Source organism: Octopus sinensis, linkage group LG3, assembly GCF_006345805.1.
Source record: "Octopus sinensis linkage group LG3, ASM634580v1, whole genome shotgun sequence".
In the NCBI taxonomy this organism is placed as follows: domain Eukaryota; kingdom Metazoa; phylum Mollusca; class Cephalopoda; order Octopoda; family Octopodidae; genus Octopus; species Octopus sinensis.
In genome coordinates this window covers 128,660,153-128,677,741 of record NC_042999.1, presented here as the reverse complement: position 1 = coordinate 128,677,741, position 17,589 = coordinate 128,660,153, and the positions used below count along the sequence as shown (strand labels likewise).

At 35.1% G+C, this 17,589-nt stretch overlaps 1 protein-coding gene and 1 non-coding gene across 2 annotated transcripts in view; both read left to right on the top strand.

Moving 5' to 3' along the window:
* The window catches only part of LOC115209366 (DNA replication licensing factor mcm2), a 33,397-nt gene extending 26,001 nt beyond the window's left edge, over positions 1–7,396 (top strand). The window contains exons 15-19 of the mRNA XM_029777739.2: positions 1,152–1,238; positions 3,292–3,444; positions 5,244–5,426; positions 6,025–6,180; positions 7,142–7,396. Of these exons, the coding sequence (XP_029633599.1) occupies positions 1,152–1,238; positions 3,292–3,444; positions 5,244–5,426; positions 6,025–6,180; positions 7,142–7,252 (690 nt within the window). The 3' untranslated portion in view covers positions 7,253–7,396. The remainder of the gene's footprint in view (positions 1–1,151; positions 1,239–3,291; positions 3,445–5,243; positions 5,427–6,024; positions 6,181–7,141) is intronic.
* A 1,992-nt stretch (positions 7,397–9,388) lies between these two features.
* Positions 9,389–9,461, top strand: Trnar-acg. The gene has a single exon. It is a non-coding gene; the product is annotated as a tRNA-Arg (tRNA).
* The last annotated feature ends 8,128 nt before the right edge of the window (positions 9,462–17,589 follow it).

Sequence of the window (17,589 nt, the reverse complement as noted above, 5' to 3'; positions counted from 1 at the left end):
ACAAATACCCTCAAAACCATTTATTACCATCTCAAGGGAAAGTTTGTATAACATTTTTTCAAGAAATAGCCAAGTAATTCTATTCCTTTGAACTGCCTTCTTTTGTGACTCAAAGAAGGGATTCAGAAAACCTGATCTTCCTTTATTCCTAACTAGCAGAAGTACCCTGCATTGCTTGGGATTCAAATACTATAATGTTTTTGATACTTAGTAAATTTACTATGTCATAAATAAAGTTAATGCCAAATTGTAACAAAATTATAATAAAATTGGTTGCCGGGTACCATTGAAACCAAGTAGTAACAGTTTAATATGAAGTCCTGAGAAGGTTGTTTAATGCGTTCTTAGATGGTGTAGCAATCACAGGTGAAGTAGCCCTGAAAAGGGCTTTTTTTGTCATTCTCACAGCAGTTTAATCCAGTAAATTGCAAATTTAATGCAAATAATCTTAACAAAACATTAGTTTAAAACAGTCAATTAAGCATGGGTAATATTCTTGCCAAATTTGGAGTGAATCAGTTTGGGAACTGTGGAAGTTATTGGCAAAAAAAAGAATTTTACACAGTTATTTGTAGACGTTTCACATTCAGCACAGATTGACTTGACAAAACATAAGTTTAAAACAATTCTTAAAGCATGAGTAATGTTTGCACCAAATTTGGAGTGAATCGGTTGGAAACTGGAAATTATTGGCAAAAAATCAATTTTTACGCCGTTATTCATGGACTTTTCACAATGTGGATGACCATGACAATTATGTCATAAGTAATGTTCACATCAGATTTGGAGGAAATTGCTCAAAAAAACAGTTATTCGCAGTTTTTGGTTATGCAGTGGGTGGGGTGTTTGGAAAATATAAAGTAGGTCATGACAACCCTTGGTGGATAAGCTATCAGTGTGTCAAGTTTGAGTGAAATAGGTTGAAAAATGTGGAAATGCATAACATGCTTACACACACAAACAGACATCTGTTTTATATGTATAGATAACTATTTTGAAAGAATTACTAATTCTGAAGTTTTATCACCTTTAAGTTTGATAATAATCTTAAGTTGTAGCACCATTCACAAAATTTTTTCATGACCAAACTGTATTAGCTTTGTTACTTTCTTTGGAACCCGTTATGCTAATTGTAACTTTGTTATGATCAGGATGAACGATTGGCAAAGTTTGTTGTTAGTAGCCACATGAAGCACCATCCAAGCAACAACGATGACATAAGATGGGATGAAGAAATGGTAAATTCTTTTTTAATTTTTGTCCTTTTTTGATTTACCTTTCCTTTAGTCAGCACTTAGATTAATGTTTATATTACCATGCCGGTGGCACGTAAAAAGCACCCACTACACTCTCGGAGTGGTTGGTGTTATGAAGGGCATCCGGCTGTAGAAACTCTGTCAGATCAAGATTGGAGCCTGGTGCAGCCATCTGGTTCGCCAGCCCTCAGTCAAAATTGTCCAACACATGCTAGCATGGAAAGCGGACGATGATGATGATTGGATTTAGATTGTATTTGATACAGTTGGAGGATAAAGACAGTAAGGCTTAGTTGTGACAACTCATTAGATTTTTTAGTTTTATTTACTCTTTTATTTGTTTCAGTTATTTGACTGGCCATGCTGGAGCACCGCCTTTAGTCTAACAAATTGACCCCAAGACTTATTCTTTGTATGCCTAGTACTTATTCTATCGGTCTCTTTTGCCGAACCACTAAGTTCACGGGCAGGTAAACACACCAACGTTGGTTGTCAAGCGATGGTGGGGGTGGGAACACACACACACACACACACATATATATATATATATCTCTTATTATAAAAGGCAGATTTTATCTGCCTCCCTTTGGGAGTTATAGAAATCTACAATATAGGATTTCTTCAATTACAATTTACCTAGCATTTTTAAGAGTAGAATGCATCGCGTCATGCCAGGTCCAGTTTTTAAAATTTAAACTCCAATTAAGCAAAATTTACAGAAAACTCACATTCTGGTGTGTGTGTCAAATGCTTTTCTTAGTCTGGTTTACACCACACGCAAACGCACACACACAGTGTGCAACGAATAAAGTGAAACTAGATGTAATATTTGTTTCTGTCTATCACGCTGATAGATACATGAGTAAAATGTATGGGAAGCTAACAGATAAGAGTGAGTGAAAATGTTCTTGGAAGAGAGTAAATTAGCGACAGAGTGATCTGAGGAAGACTAAACTGAAAGTATGAAACAGTGTTTATGTATAAACAGACGACACTTATATAAACCCTTTCGTTACCAAACCGCCCGAATTTACCTATTCATATTTAAATGAGAATATCAGAGTAAATCTCTTTAGTACATTCGTGAAAACACGTATTATACTTCGTAAACACTTCAAATACAGTTTTGTACAAAAATCGAAGTGTAATTTTAATTCCGTGAATTATGGGAGATTTTTTTCCGAAATTTGTTCCTATTGTGTTTTCAAAATTTGTAATTCTGACAAAAAATGGATACGAATTTCATTATATAAAGCAGCGAGTCAGAATTCGAAGGATTTTCTACTGAAGACCTTCATAAATCTAACTCTATGACTAAAAAAAAAAAAAGCATCTTTATATAAGAGTGAAGTTGTGTGTCTGTCCCCTTCGATTTAGATTCGTAACTACTCCCACATTTTGCGGTGCAGTTTAACCAAAAGCGGGTATCTTATAGTCGTGATTCATATCGAGCCCTTCTGGGTATTAGCGCGCGTCTACGATGAGTCTACGATTTAAAAAAAATTTACCATCATATTTTTCCATTTTAATGCATTTTTTTCGCTTTTATATAAGGGAAGTAACTCTCTAAAAATATCTACGATGTGTCAACGATTTAAAAAAAAATTTACCTTAATTTTTTTTCAATTTTTAATGCATTTTTTTGCTATTTTTTGGCTATAACTCTCTAAAAATGCTTATATAGTTATTTCCCTTACAACCCGAGCAACGCCGGGCGATACTGCTAGTATATATATATATATATATATATATATATATATACACACACGACGGACTTCTTTCAGTTTCCGTCTACCAAATCCACTCACAAGGCTTTGGTTGGCTCGAGGCTACAGAAGAAGATACTTCCACACAACCATTCCTGTGCCTCCTGATATAGGATTTTCAGATACCCCTTAGAATTTTATAGTAATGAAGGATTACCTTTTTTTTTTTTTTTTTAATGGAGTGGATACTAAAATGTGTTAAAGTTTGAAGATTATTCCTTTCCTGAATTTCTTTTTGCTTGTTCAAACCTGTTTTATTTTTCTTTTAGGTTTCCTTAAATGTTTCTGGTATTGAACCTATACCTCAAGAATTGCTGCGGAAATACGTCATTTATGCCAAAGAGAAAACTTCTCCAAAACTACATCAAATGGATCAAGACAAAGTAGCCAAGATGTATGCAGAGTTGCGTCGTGAGTCAATGGTATGTTCTTCCTAATTACACTTAATGTAGTAAGAATGTTTACATCTGCTTTTCATTTAACCCTTTTTTTATAAAACCCGTAGCTATTGGCTACTAATTTTACATTGTTTAAACAAAATTTAAATGATTTTGCATTTCATTGAATTGTCTTTACCTGTAATTAAAATTGTTTCGAGGGAAAAATTTTCATCAATATATTTACGTAAGAGCCTTCTCAGTTCCAATCATGACATTAATATATTAATCATCAAAAAAAGTTGTAATTGTTTTATGAAACTAGTTAAGTTCTGGGTGAATTGAAACACAAGGAATGAATTACAGAAATGAAAGAGTTAAACAAAATTATATTAGTTTTCAATACTAGAAACCTCTGGCTTACCATTGTCCAGTTATAGGTTTCAGCTCTCTCTCGTCTCTTTGATCAGAAATTCCTGTCAGTCTATGAAGCTCTTTCCAACTCACTTTCTATTATCCTGATGTATCTTAACATTACCAAGACACTGTCATTGCATATATTAAAAATGTCACATGTATAAAATTACAGCTTGTGAACAGCACAAATAAAACATTGAAGGTTTGTAGGTATGTGGCACTTCATTATGTAAACACAATATACTCAATGTTTTTATAAGTCAGTACCACATCCTATTGCATCAGCAGTGCTTGTTTACATTATTTTTGAGGTTGTTTCTACAGATATTCTATAGAAACTACAGCTAGCACTGATTTTTGCTACATTTCATTTTGAGACATCAGATGTAAAGAGGCAATGAGATCGGAGACAAAAGTGGGTAATGAGTGTATATGCCATATTTTGGGGGTTGTTGCTCCTTCATCTGACATCTATGAAATGTAGCAAATAATGTAACAAGCACTGCTGATGCAGTAGGATGTGGTACTGACTTATAAAGACATTTAGTATACTTCATAGTATATTGTGTTTGCATAACAAAGTGCCATGTATCTACAAATCTTCAATATTTACATACCAGTTCCAGGAATGCGTCTGATATGTAGATTGGTATATCCTGGCGTTAGGAAGGGCATCCAGCTGTAGAAACATTGCCAGATAAGACTGGAGCCTGGTGCAGCCTTCTGGCTTCCCAGATCCCCGGTCGAACCGTCCAACCCATGCTAGCATGGAGAACGGACGTTAAACGATGATGATGATTAACACCGCTGTATGCAGTGGCTATATAAGCAATGTGTTCGGAGACAAGTGGGTTAGATGGCTGCTAATGAAAGGGCAACAGCCTCCTGAAATATGGCATATACACTCATTACCCACTTTTGTCTCCAATCTCATTACTTGTTTACATCTGTCTCGATGCAAAACGTAGCAGAAATCAGTGCTGGCTATAGAAAGAACCTTAAAAATAATAGCACAAATAAAACTTTTACAATATCCTAAGCTTCACAAAGTTTACCTTTCATTGTTAATAACATAACCAAAATTGTTCAGGCTTGAACTTAAAAGCTAGAAAATGTCCAACAAGTGTGGGTCACATATTTTCGATTGCATCCAAAAAATAAACCAATCTGAAAATTCTCTCATTACATGCAACAGTCGTTAGTCCACCAACATGTATCCTTCCTCTGTCACTTCTACTGGCCCAGGTGATGAATCCTGGCTCAGTTCTTTTGCCTGCAGAAAACCTTCCTTGTGACTCAGGTGATGGATCCAGATATGTCATGTATTTAGGTATTGAATATTGTATAGGGAGAGAGAGAATATACTATATTTGTATACACTAATATGATTTACTTTAATTATCAAAAGCATTTGTTTCATTCCTCAGTCAACTGGAAGTATACCAATTACAGTTCGTCATATTGAATCAATGATTCGTATGGCTGAAGCTCATGCCCGAATGCATCTGCGTGACTATGTCAATGAAGATGATGTCAACATGGCTATCCGTGTCATGCTTGAGAGTTTCATCAATACGCAGAAGTTCAGTGTAATGAGAAGTATGAGAAAAGTAAGTAAACAGTTTTTTTTCTTTTTTATGGTTCTGGGTTCAGTCCCACTGCATGGCATCTTGGGCAAGTGTCTTCTACTGTAGCCTTGTGAGTGGATTTGGTAGATGAAAAACATTGTGTGTATATATATATGTGTGTGTGTATGTGTCTGTATTTGTACCCTTGCCATCACTTGACAACTGATGCTGATGTGTTTATGTCCCTGTAACTTAGTGGTTTGGCAGAAGGTACCAATATAAGTATTAGGCATGCAAAGAATAAGTCTTGGGATTAATTTCTTCAACTAAAGCCCTTTAAGGTGGTGTTCCAGCATAGCTGCAGACTGAAACAAAAATATATTTTGCCATTTAATTTTCCACACTATAGATATGAACTGGTCAAGTCTGCAGATTTGGTTATTTGTATCTAAATTCTTCAAAGTGGTATCACTTCCTCATCTAGATTTGACTTCAATTAATCTACCTTGATTAGAGACATGATGAAAAAATTTGAAGTCATATGAAGACTAACTTGAGCTAAAGCTTTCTTGAATGTGGTCATTCTTTTCATAAACTTTACTATAGATATTCTTCTAATTTTCATTTCTTTGGTTTTCAGACCTTCAGTCAGTACTTGACATTCCGTAAAGACAACAATGAGTTATTGCTTTTCATCTTGAAACAACTTGCTCAAGACCAAATGTCATTCCAAAGAAATCGGTTTGGTCTTCAGCAAGAACAGATAGAGATATCAGAAAAGGACTTGGCTGATAAAGTGAGATAATTATTTTTTTTTTTTATCTAATTTTAACTTGATTTTGTATTTTAGCCTCACCCTTTGTCATGTTTTCAAATATGTTATGAAAATGTTTCTAAGTTATTTTTTAAAATAATAATAATGTCACTTATGTAGTTCTGACATTGTCAACTTACTTGCTGTCATTTTAACTGATATACAAATACTAGGCTATTAACTGTTTGATTAAGCTTACCAGAATTCAGGATTGCTGTGTAGGCATTATGTTTGTAAGTTTGAATTTAGTAATATAACACAGTGGCTTACCATGAAATATTTGGAGACAAACTTAGATTGGTGACCTGAAAACTGGATGAAGTTGAAGATAAAAACAATGTGTGTAATGGAATGTCAGAAATAGAGATGGTTTGTTAACCAATGTGTGTTTAAGATATTCATTTTGTCAGCACTTATGAAAAAACAAAAGCAGAAAAGCCACTCTTTTTGGAGAAAAATATTCAGAAATTTGCATATATATGCATAAATGTTTTATGCAATTAAAAATAGGTTCAAATTAGATTAGTTATATTTGTTCATGGACCATAAATATTCTTGATAAGTCATTAGGTTATGAACATATTAGTCTTTGAAACCTGTAAATCAAAAATGTTCTGTATGTATAGAATGGTGATTTTGGGGTGTGTTTATGCTAATGAGTATATAATTTGTATCTAAGAAAAAAAATGCTAGTTTTTTAACCCTTTCTGTTTCTTTTGAAATACACTGCCTTTATTTCAATAAATTTTGAAAATAAAGAATTTAATTAACTCATACATGGTCATAGCATGAAATTTTGAAAGAAAGTTTTGATGTAGATCACTTTTGATAGAAAGTTTGTATGAAACATGTTGATATAAGTGTTAAGATTGTTCCGTTCTATTGACATAAGACTTTATTTTGCTATAAATATATTTTTCTTTCTATGCTTTTTCTTTTGCAGGCAAGACAAATCAACATCTACAGTTTGACAACATTCTTTGATAGTGATCTGTTCAGAACTCATCGCTTTAGCCATGACTCTAAGAGAAAGCTAATCATTCAAACTGTATAAAGAAACCAACCACATACTTGACTCAATTTCAACTAAAGCTGTACATAGTTGTTTCATTTGAACACATCTTTATTTCTTTTCTTTTAATAATTGTCAATGACATTTGTATATTATATGAAATAAAGAATTTTATATTAATATAAATTATTGATTCTGTTTTAACACTTCGTCTTCCATCAGAGTAGCTGGTGATACTTATACTATAAATCAGTGTGGTAGTTTATATAATGAACTAGAACATATATATCAGGTCATTAAGAACGAAATGTCCAATTTTCTTATGCACCAAGTTTGATGCAGCTGGGCATAAGGGGCCGAAGGATGGCTGTTATCTGCTACGTCAGTATTTGTGTTATATTTGTTAGAGAGAGAGGATGTACTAAGTGTAATGCTACATTATACGACAATTACAGGTTATGTAGTGATATCATGTAACAGAGAATGTTACGCATGTGTCTTGTGCTGCAAAGGGTATGAAAATTCGAGATTTCACTGTTGAGATTTGTAATCTTTGTAACTTAAAACTTTGAAAATTTATATATATATATTCAATGATGTGTATTCATTTACCTACAATACAAAATTAGCATACATGTTCAGCAACTGCATCGTTCAATACTTTAACTGTTCTACGGAGGTTTAAACTTTGTTACATCAAAAGTCTATATAAAATCCGCGCGTGTCAGGTGTGGAAAGATTTATTCCATTCTTCTAATTCACTGGTTCTCAAACTTTTCAAAAAATTTTACATGTCAATCTCCTTACCCTTTTTTCGATGATTCGTGGTCCTCTATAAAATGTAGGATAATTAACATGGAAAAAATGACATACATTCATGTACCGTAATTTCAGGACTATGAACCACAACACTCATAGACCCGTAACCCCGAAAATCACAACTTAATCCATGTAATACCCCATTGGGATGCAATAAATACACATGAAAATATATTAGTTGATCAATTGGTTACAAAACAAATGAGAAACAAAAATAGTCCGAAAATATCCCGAGCATCCGGTAATAACAACTGCATAAGACCCATTTGGCAGAAAGAAACCGCATGTCATACATTGAAAACTACGGTATATATACGTACATAACAATGGTTTTTGAACTTTTAGCATCACCTTCCCCTTTCACTATGTTTAGGATGCTATTCCTCCCCATTGTCAGGTCATTCCTTGTATTGATTATCCAAGAGGTGCATTTCAACCAATTTGGCTATTTTCAACAGAAGAATTATAATAAAATGAAAATAAATGCGCCCTTTTAAAGCCTAGCCAAGCTCATGAGCCCGGTTACCCGGTTTCAATGGCGTATGTGTTCCCCAGCTGGACGGGACGCCAGTCCATCGCAGCGTTACTCATTTTTGCCAGCTGAGTGGACTGGAGCAACGTGAAATGAAGTGTTTTACTCAAGATCACAACGCGTCGCCCGGTCCAGGAATCGAAACCACAATCTTACGATCATGATGCTGACACCCTAACTACTAAGCCACGCGCCTCCACGAAGAATTATAATAGCATCCCAAAATGTACAGAAGTTTCTGCCAATCTAACTTATAATATGATACAATGTTAAATTGTTATACGAACTCTCTTGTTAAGGATACGCGCCTTTCCTGCTCTGAATTAAGACACCTTCCAATAATTCATTTAATATTACTACAAAGCATTGTGGTACCATGCCCAATTATTATTTATCCATGTCCAATTTCCTTCATATTTCAAACAGTTTTCATTTACAATAAAAACTTAACATATTTTTTCATCCCGCTGTCTTCATAGTATATGCAAGCTGGCATTTGCGTGATTTCAATATGTACAAGTTCATTTGCGTGATTACATTATGTACATGTCCAGAAGAGTGATTCTCCTAATCAGAATACCTCTATTTACAGTTTTCCTCAATAAATAATAACTTCAGTCAGGAGCCAGCCAATATGACCTGCTAACGAAGTAGAACATTAGTACGAGATTTTGAATGACAAGTAGAAGTTACGCTGTAAGATGAAATAAATTATTTGAGACCTTCTTAATCCACTGGAGGAAGGAAAGCTAACGCCAACGATAAAATGAAACATTTAAATTGATGATTTTGTCATATTGTCATTTAAAATTACAGAGAACGCAGGTGGGCTCGTGGCGCAATGGATAACGCGCCTGACTACGGATCAGGAGAATCCAGGTTCGACTCCTGGCGAGCTCGTGATACATGTATTTTTTTTTTCTTTGAAATATGTTCATGTGACGACTGTTTCCAACGAGTATATATGTTCGACATAACTTCGTATGAATATATTCATAGGTTCATTAAAGAAGCTACCACTGTATGCGTCATTTCATTACATGTTTCCATATGCGCCTGTAATAACAACTGCATATAACTGTCCAGTATGAGGCCGATGCGAGGCTGAAGGTGTCACATATGAGGCTACAGTGATAACTAAATCTAATATCCGTAATAAAAGTAATGTAACATCGAACAGCAAATTAACCGAGTCTCTCGCCAATACAGTGGCCACGCCCAGAGATAATAACCAAGCCGAGACCAGCATCACCGAAGATCTCGATACCACCGCCACGGATAATGAACAAACCATAGATGCAGATGAAGTGACCAATACAAACGCTGCACCTGGAAACATTGATCTATCCAGAAAAAGACTTGGAGGAGGTGTCTGCCATTCCCAGTTCCGCCGCCTCAGATGAGGACCAAACATTCATCTTCGATACCGATGGATGACCCGTGCCAAATGTTACCAGGAGTGCGAATAGGACCACATCCCATGTTTATAAATATATTGTGAGTACTTCGTTCAAGAAAGGTTTTTTTAACCACTAGTTATCCTTCAGAGTCACAGAAAGACGGTTTGTCACGTCTCTGGCCCGCCATGTGTGGAATCTCAAAGATCAAGGGACCCCGTGCGATGTTAATGTGGAAATTAATTGATTTTCCGGGCGCGTATATTAATGGAAGTGGCCGTTGGAAGATATGTATCACGGAGAGAGCCAAAATTCATTAGGATTTTCAGAAGCCTCGCGCATTAAACAACCACAAAGAAGTACTTTCTAAATGTATCCACAAAATTTTATATAGAGTTACTCAAGGTTTCCCACCCACAAGCCGAGGCTTGTGGGTGGGAAACCTTGGGTAACTCTATATAAAATTTTGTTGTAATAATTACTGCTCTATTTTTTTAGAGTGTGCTTCTTTATTAACTGACCATACACATACACACACACACATATCTTCATATCCGTCACGACTTTTGTAACACGAGCGGCAAAAAAAAAAGTATAACAAACGAATATTATAATATGAAAAATATAGATTTTGCACAAAGATTAAATGAAATAATTGATCATTTCTTAACCTACCACACAATAGTAATATTACCGACTGGGAGTGAGAAAAAAAAAAACTACTCCGAAATTATAGAAGCTATCTGTGTGACAATATGCGATCAGTCCCAAAATGTATGAATTCATCTGCGCATATCGCCGAAGCGATCTGTGGTGTCAGCGGTACAATGGCCGTTTACAAGACAAGAGTGTATATGAAAATTCATATTCAAAGTATGAATTTCTTTATGCATATATTAGTATACGTGAAAATGATTGTATGGAAGTTTATAGATTAAGGAACACTTGACAATTTCTTTTTCTACAGAAGATTATGAAATTCATTCAAACACAACGTTCTCTGGTGAATGAGATAATTTTTCTGTGAAAGAAGGCTGTTTCAAAATGAACGTTAAATGTCAAGACAATCTGTCGTCTGTATATATATTAAAGAAAAGAATTTCTTTCTGAATAACTGAATAGGTTTATTTGTAGATAAGAAAGAAACAATTATATCGTGACTTACATTACTAGGAAATGGATCTTTTCCTTTTGAAGGCCAGATTTTCCTAGTTAACTAAACAATTTGAAACTTCGTATACTGGTAGAATGTGTCAAAAGAAAACAATATTGTAAACAAAATTGTAATTTGTAAGTTTAACGTAGTTTAATTCTTCGAATTTTAACCAATGAAATGCCAGCATTTGAGCTCAAATCATTTGCTGCGTTATCGATATTGATAAAGAAACATAGCAGACGCACGCCGCATACACTTGCACACACATATATTCAGATACATACACACGTACACTTGCACACACACACACACACACACTCTGTCACTCTCTCTCTCTCTCTCTCTCTCAAACACATGCATATACATTTGCACAAGCACATAGTAATTAATATATAAGCGTACACACACACATACAAACGGAGATATACATACACACATACGCACACAAGCATACATACACGTTCGTGAGTTCGCACTGGTGTCGATAGAATCGACTTAATACTTTTGTATCTCATGCTTTGTCCCCTCTGTGTTTTGCCCCTTGCCGCAACAAATTTACACAAAAGGTAAATAAACCAGAAGGTGGGGGGGGGGGTCAATGTTTCATCGTTTCGGGGTCGATAAATTAAGTACCAATTACGCACTGGTGTCGAGGATTTTTTTCCCAATCTATATCATAGCCTCCGACAAGCTGGGGCATCCTTTTATGAAAAACTATTTCTCAAATTTTTACAATACGACCCACACTCCACGCGCACCCTCTAGACCGATTTAGGCATATTATTGTTTTGTTTTTGTTGTTTCTGGCTCTTCAAAACCATGGGAGAAGCCTTTTCGTTAAAAAAAAAAGAAAGAAAATATTAAAAAAATATCGTTAATATTTTTATTGGGCGACGAAATTCATCGATTTAAGAGATATAGCTGTTATTTCTAGCACATGCCTCCTCCTTCCGCCTTTGTTTATCAAACAGACAGAAGAGAGAAGGATGAATAACACGTGTGTGTGTGTGTGTGTGTGTGTGTGCTGTTTACGTTGCAAGAGGATATTGTCTGAGTTTTTAGACGCAGCAAATGATCTGAGCTCAAATGCTGGCATTTCATTGGTTAAAATTCGAAGAATTAAACTACGTTAAACTTACAAATTACAATTTTGTTTACAATATTGTTTTCTTTTGACACATTCTACCAGTATACGAAGTTTCAAATTGTTTAGTTAACTAGAAAATTCCGTCCATCAAAAGGAAAAGATCCATTTCAATTTGTTTAATGAGTTTTCTAGTACTGTCCATAATGTTTTTCTTAATGTAAACCCTTGTCGTTAATAAAGAATTTGTTGTTGTTTTTATTTTTGGTGCAGAGCAACTTATCCAGAGGAAGAAGTATCAAGGTTGAATTACAACGCAGAGCGACTTCAATCAATCCATTCAACCCACACACTTACACAGATCAGAGAAAACATCTTTCACATGCGTAGTAAACAGAAGTCGCCATTTGGACTAAAATACTATCCACTGTTCATATGTTATTTCCTTTTAATCTAAATGAATCTTCACATCCGCTCTGGGGTCTGAATAATCATTACAATTATACATTCACTCTCCTACCTTTTCAGTCTCTTTCTCTCACACATACGCTCGTACAAAAAGATATGTGTGTGTATGTGTGTGCGTGTGTTTATTTTTGTGTATGAGTGTGTGTTTGTCTGTGCGCGCGCGCGCGTGTGTGCGTGTGTATGTATGTGTGTGTGTGTGTGTAAATTATTGTTCTTATTACTAAAGCTTTTGAGGCCAAAGTATAATACACTTCCATACATATTAGCAATGAGCCTATGTAAAATATTCTTATTAATGCAGACGATATCTAATTTCAAAGGGAAAAAAGATGAGCCGAATCTTACGGTCCATAAGATAGATTTTACTTCAACCTGTCCATGTAACTTATTTGCTCCTCAGAATCAGATATTAGTTATATTATTAAGAATATTTAAGACAGGGTAATTCCTAAAAATAAGGAAAACGTAGACCCAAGTCTAGAGTCTATGGAAGTGTACCGAGGATGTAATACTGTGGTTTGAAAATCTTAGCAATAACAATATCTCATTTATTCAGTTCGACATAAAGAATTACTACATGTGAATCTCACTCATATCAACCTATCTATCTATCTATCTATCTATGTATGTATGTATGTATGTATGTATGTATGTATGTATGTATGTATGTATGTATGTGTGTGTGTGTGTGTGGTGTGTGTGTGTGTGTGTGTGTGTCTGTGTGTGTGTGTATCTATCTATCTATCTATCTATCTATATATATATATATATATATATAATATATATATATATATATATATATATATATATATATATATATATATATATAAGTGACAAACTGCGGCTAGCACGAAAACATAAACGGAAAATTAATAAAACATAACGAAAGAGAAAATTAGACAAAAACATAATATAGGGAAAATTCGCTGCTGATTCCTCATCAGTCAGTGTCCAAGACATCCTACTTGTTTTGCGCTTTTAACAGGAAACCTCTGAGAATAGCTAACAAATGTATTCAAGAACAAAAACAAACAAGCCAAGCTAAAAAATATAACAATTGTACGTATAAAACAAAAATAAGAAAAATATAAATACATATACAACAGAAAAAGAATAACTATACATATACAACAGAAAAAGGCCTCTCGACTATACAACAACCAGAGAATAATCATATATATATATACAATGAGGTAACGCAAAGGAGAAATGGAAAAAGGCCTAAGAGACAGAGCTAGAAGCCCAGACAAACATGACCGGCCTGGTCCAAAGGCAGGGCGAAAAAGAATGACACCACCTTTAGTGGACACCGGTCACGTGGTAGTGGGAAGAGAGACGGACAGTTATATATATATACTAGCAGTATCGCCCGGCGTTGCTCGGGTTTGTAAGGGAAATAACTATATAAGCATTTTTAGAGAGTTACTTCCCTTATAAATTCGGGCTTTCTTAGCCATTTTTGTTTTGGTGTCTTCAAGCCATGAAGTCGTTGTTCTAAAAGAACGCTGGTTTCCTTCACAACGCATAACGACGTTGATTTCTTTACACTCCCTTCCCCACAGCTTCACGAGGGAGGGAAGGGGGAGAAGCAAACAGGTGCAGCTGTGAGCGTGGACGCCAACTCCGCCGCCATCGACACACGATGCATTTTATGCATTAAAATGGAATAAAAAATGATGTTAAATTATTTTTAAAATCGTAGACTCATCGTTGACGCGCGCTAATAGTCAGACGGGCTCGATATGAATCACGACTATAAGATACCCGAATTTGGTTAAACTGCACCGCAAAATGTGGGAGGAGTTAGGAATCTAAATCGAAGGGGACAGACACTCACACAACTAGAGTTTTATATATATAGATATATATAGTTGAAATGGAAAGATGAATTTTCTTGTTACAGATTATTCAAAAGTTTAACCGATACCTGGGTAGCAAAAATCACAGCAGAAAAAAACACGGTTGGAGATAAGACCATTTGGTGTTGCAACCGTGCGTTGGTGCGGGTAATTGAAGTTTAATATAATTAGTGAATGGAAGAAATGGAGTTGAACGAAGATTGTACAGAATTCCTTTTATTACATTCTACACATGTTTCAAAGGCCACAATTTTCCAAATTCTGATTAAATAAGGATACCATATTGCAGCTTTCTCTTCAGGAAAAAGCAGGAATTACGTTGACATAACAAAACAAAACAGAGGCGCAGCAAAGCAATTCGAACGAGGACGCTCCTTAAGAGCCCATTTCTTCCATTCACTAATTATATATATATATATATATATATATATATATATATATATATAATATATATATATATATATATATATATATATATATATCGTCAGTAGTTCATATATCCCAGAAAGAAGTACACTCTAAAACATTAGATCAGTGATACTTTTTTTCTTTTAGGAAGTTGAGTATTATGGCCGGTCAGAGAGTGACCATTGATTTCGCACCTATAAAGTTGCTTAGCCGTATTGGTGATTCGTCTGGCTTTCTCTCTTTATATATATATATATATTATATATATATATATATATATATATATATATATATATATATATATATATATATATATAGAGAGAGAGAGAGAGAGAGAGAGGAGAGAGAGAGAGAGAGAGGCATACCTCGACTTAAGTTGGTTTCGATTTAAGTGGTTTCCGATTATACGTCGGTTTTCAAAAATAACACATGGAAAAATAAAAGTCATTTTTCTCGACTTTGTGTCTGTCCGCCACAAATATTGGAATCGTAAAATCACTAGAAAACCGTTAAAAGCATATAAAATTATGTTACTGTACAATAAAATAAGAATAAAAGCATATAAAATCATATCAAAATACGTACAGTAAATGTTAAGATACACACCATAAAGTAGTGTAGCTTAATGAACAAAATCATGAAATCAGCTGTGTTGTTTTATATATCGGTCTTTCGGAGCTCTTATTACACTGTAGTTCCAATATTTACCGTTAGGCGTCGTTGTCACTCGTGATTACTGCGATTGTTTTGAATTCAGATTTGTTTACGCCTGTTTATCGGCTACTTTCTCAATCTCATTCATTTGTGACTTTATTTTTGCCTCCATGTCTTCTAAGAAAATTCACAATGAAAGTGCTAAGCGTCATGCTATTAACGCTGGAAGATAACTGGCTATGATAAAACGCCATGCAAAAGGTAAAAAAGCGGTAGCTATTGCACGATCTTTTGGGATGAGTCAGACAACCGTATCGACGATTGTACATAATAAGGACAAGATTTTAGCACATATCAAATCTGAAACCCCAGGGATGAAGAACATTGTCATCAATACAAAAAAGAGGCAAAATCTTTGAAGAAATGGAAAATCTTTCTCTTTGTATTGTTAGGTTGAATCGTCAGTGTGCTACTATTAGTCACGAAATCATTCCAATCATTCAAATAAAGGGTTGTCTTTATTTGAGGACCTGAAGGAAAAATATCCAGATGAGAAAGATGTAGAGTTCAAGGCAAGTCAAGGATGGTTCATGAGAATTAAAGAGCGAAGAAGTTATCACTCCATTAAGGAGCAAGGTGAAAGTGCATTAGCTGACGAACAAGCAGCAGCGGAATATCCTAACGCATTAAAGAAAATTATCGAAGAAAACGGGTTTCCTCCTGAACAGATTTTTAACGTAGACAAATCTGGTTTGTATTGGAAACAGTTGCCAGACCGTTTATTCATTTCCAAGGAGGAGAAAACTATTCCAGGCTACAAGATCTCAAAAGAACGTGTGACCATTATGTTGGGAGGTAGTTGTGCAGGAGATTTTAAGTTAAAGCCATTGCTAGTGTATCATGCACACAACCCCACCGTGTCCTGAAGAACATACCTTAGTCATCTCTTTCTGTTATGTGGATGACCAATTCAAAAGCATGGGTTATTGTTGTTGTTTTTGAAGATTGGTTCTTTGATCATTTTATTCCAGCAGCAGAGAAGTACTGTAAGGAGAAGGTAATTCCTTCTTAGGTTTTTCTTATCTTAGATAATACTCCTGGCCACCCACAAAACGTCGTAGATTTTGACCCTAACGTTACCGTCGTATAGCTCCCTCCGAAAACCACGTCTCTTCTGCAGACAAAAGATCAGGAAATAATTGCTATCTTCAAGCGTTACTATATGAAGAGTACGCTGCGGCAAGCAATAGCTGCAACTGATCTCGATGAGTCCATCACACCTTGTGACTTTTGGAAGAATAATTTTGGGTCCAGCTCAAAGTTTAGGCAATAAAAAACAAACATCCAGCATAACCGCAGTTAGTTAGTTAGGAGAAAATCTTCGTAGACATCCTGGTTTTCAGAAGCATAACCACAATAATTGATTTTTGTTCCATGCCAGAGCAATCAAATTTAATCCTTTCTACTATAGGTACAAGGCCTGAACTTTTGAGGGAGAAGACTAGTCGATTATATCGATTCAAGTATTTTACTGGTACTTAATTTAACGGTCCCGAAAAAATGAAAGGCAAAGTCGACCTCGGAGGAATTTGAACTCAGAACGCAGCGACGGGCGAAATACTGCTAAAAAAATTACGTCCAGCGTGCTAACGATTATGCCAACTCACTGTTAACGATTCCGCCAGCTCGCATAATACAAATAAACATGGAAGCCTCAAATTTTTTTCTGATTTCATGTAGAGTGTAATAAGCATATGCCTCTATGATTTCATTTTGTATGGTATCAAATAGGAAATTAACCCGTCGTTTAAGCCGCTGACTTACTTTTGCACCACACTCTTCGGCGAGTTCTTTTATGAGATTTACAAAGTTTCCAGTGACATATGTTCACTTCCTCTTCAAAGATAGAACTAGTAACTTCTTTTATCTTTTATTAAGGATATTCGTTGATCCTTCAACAATGGAATGGCAGATAATTCTCTGATCATGAAAGTGGTAAACA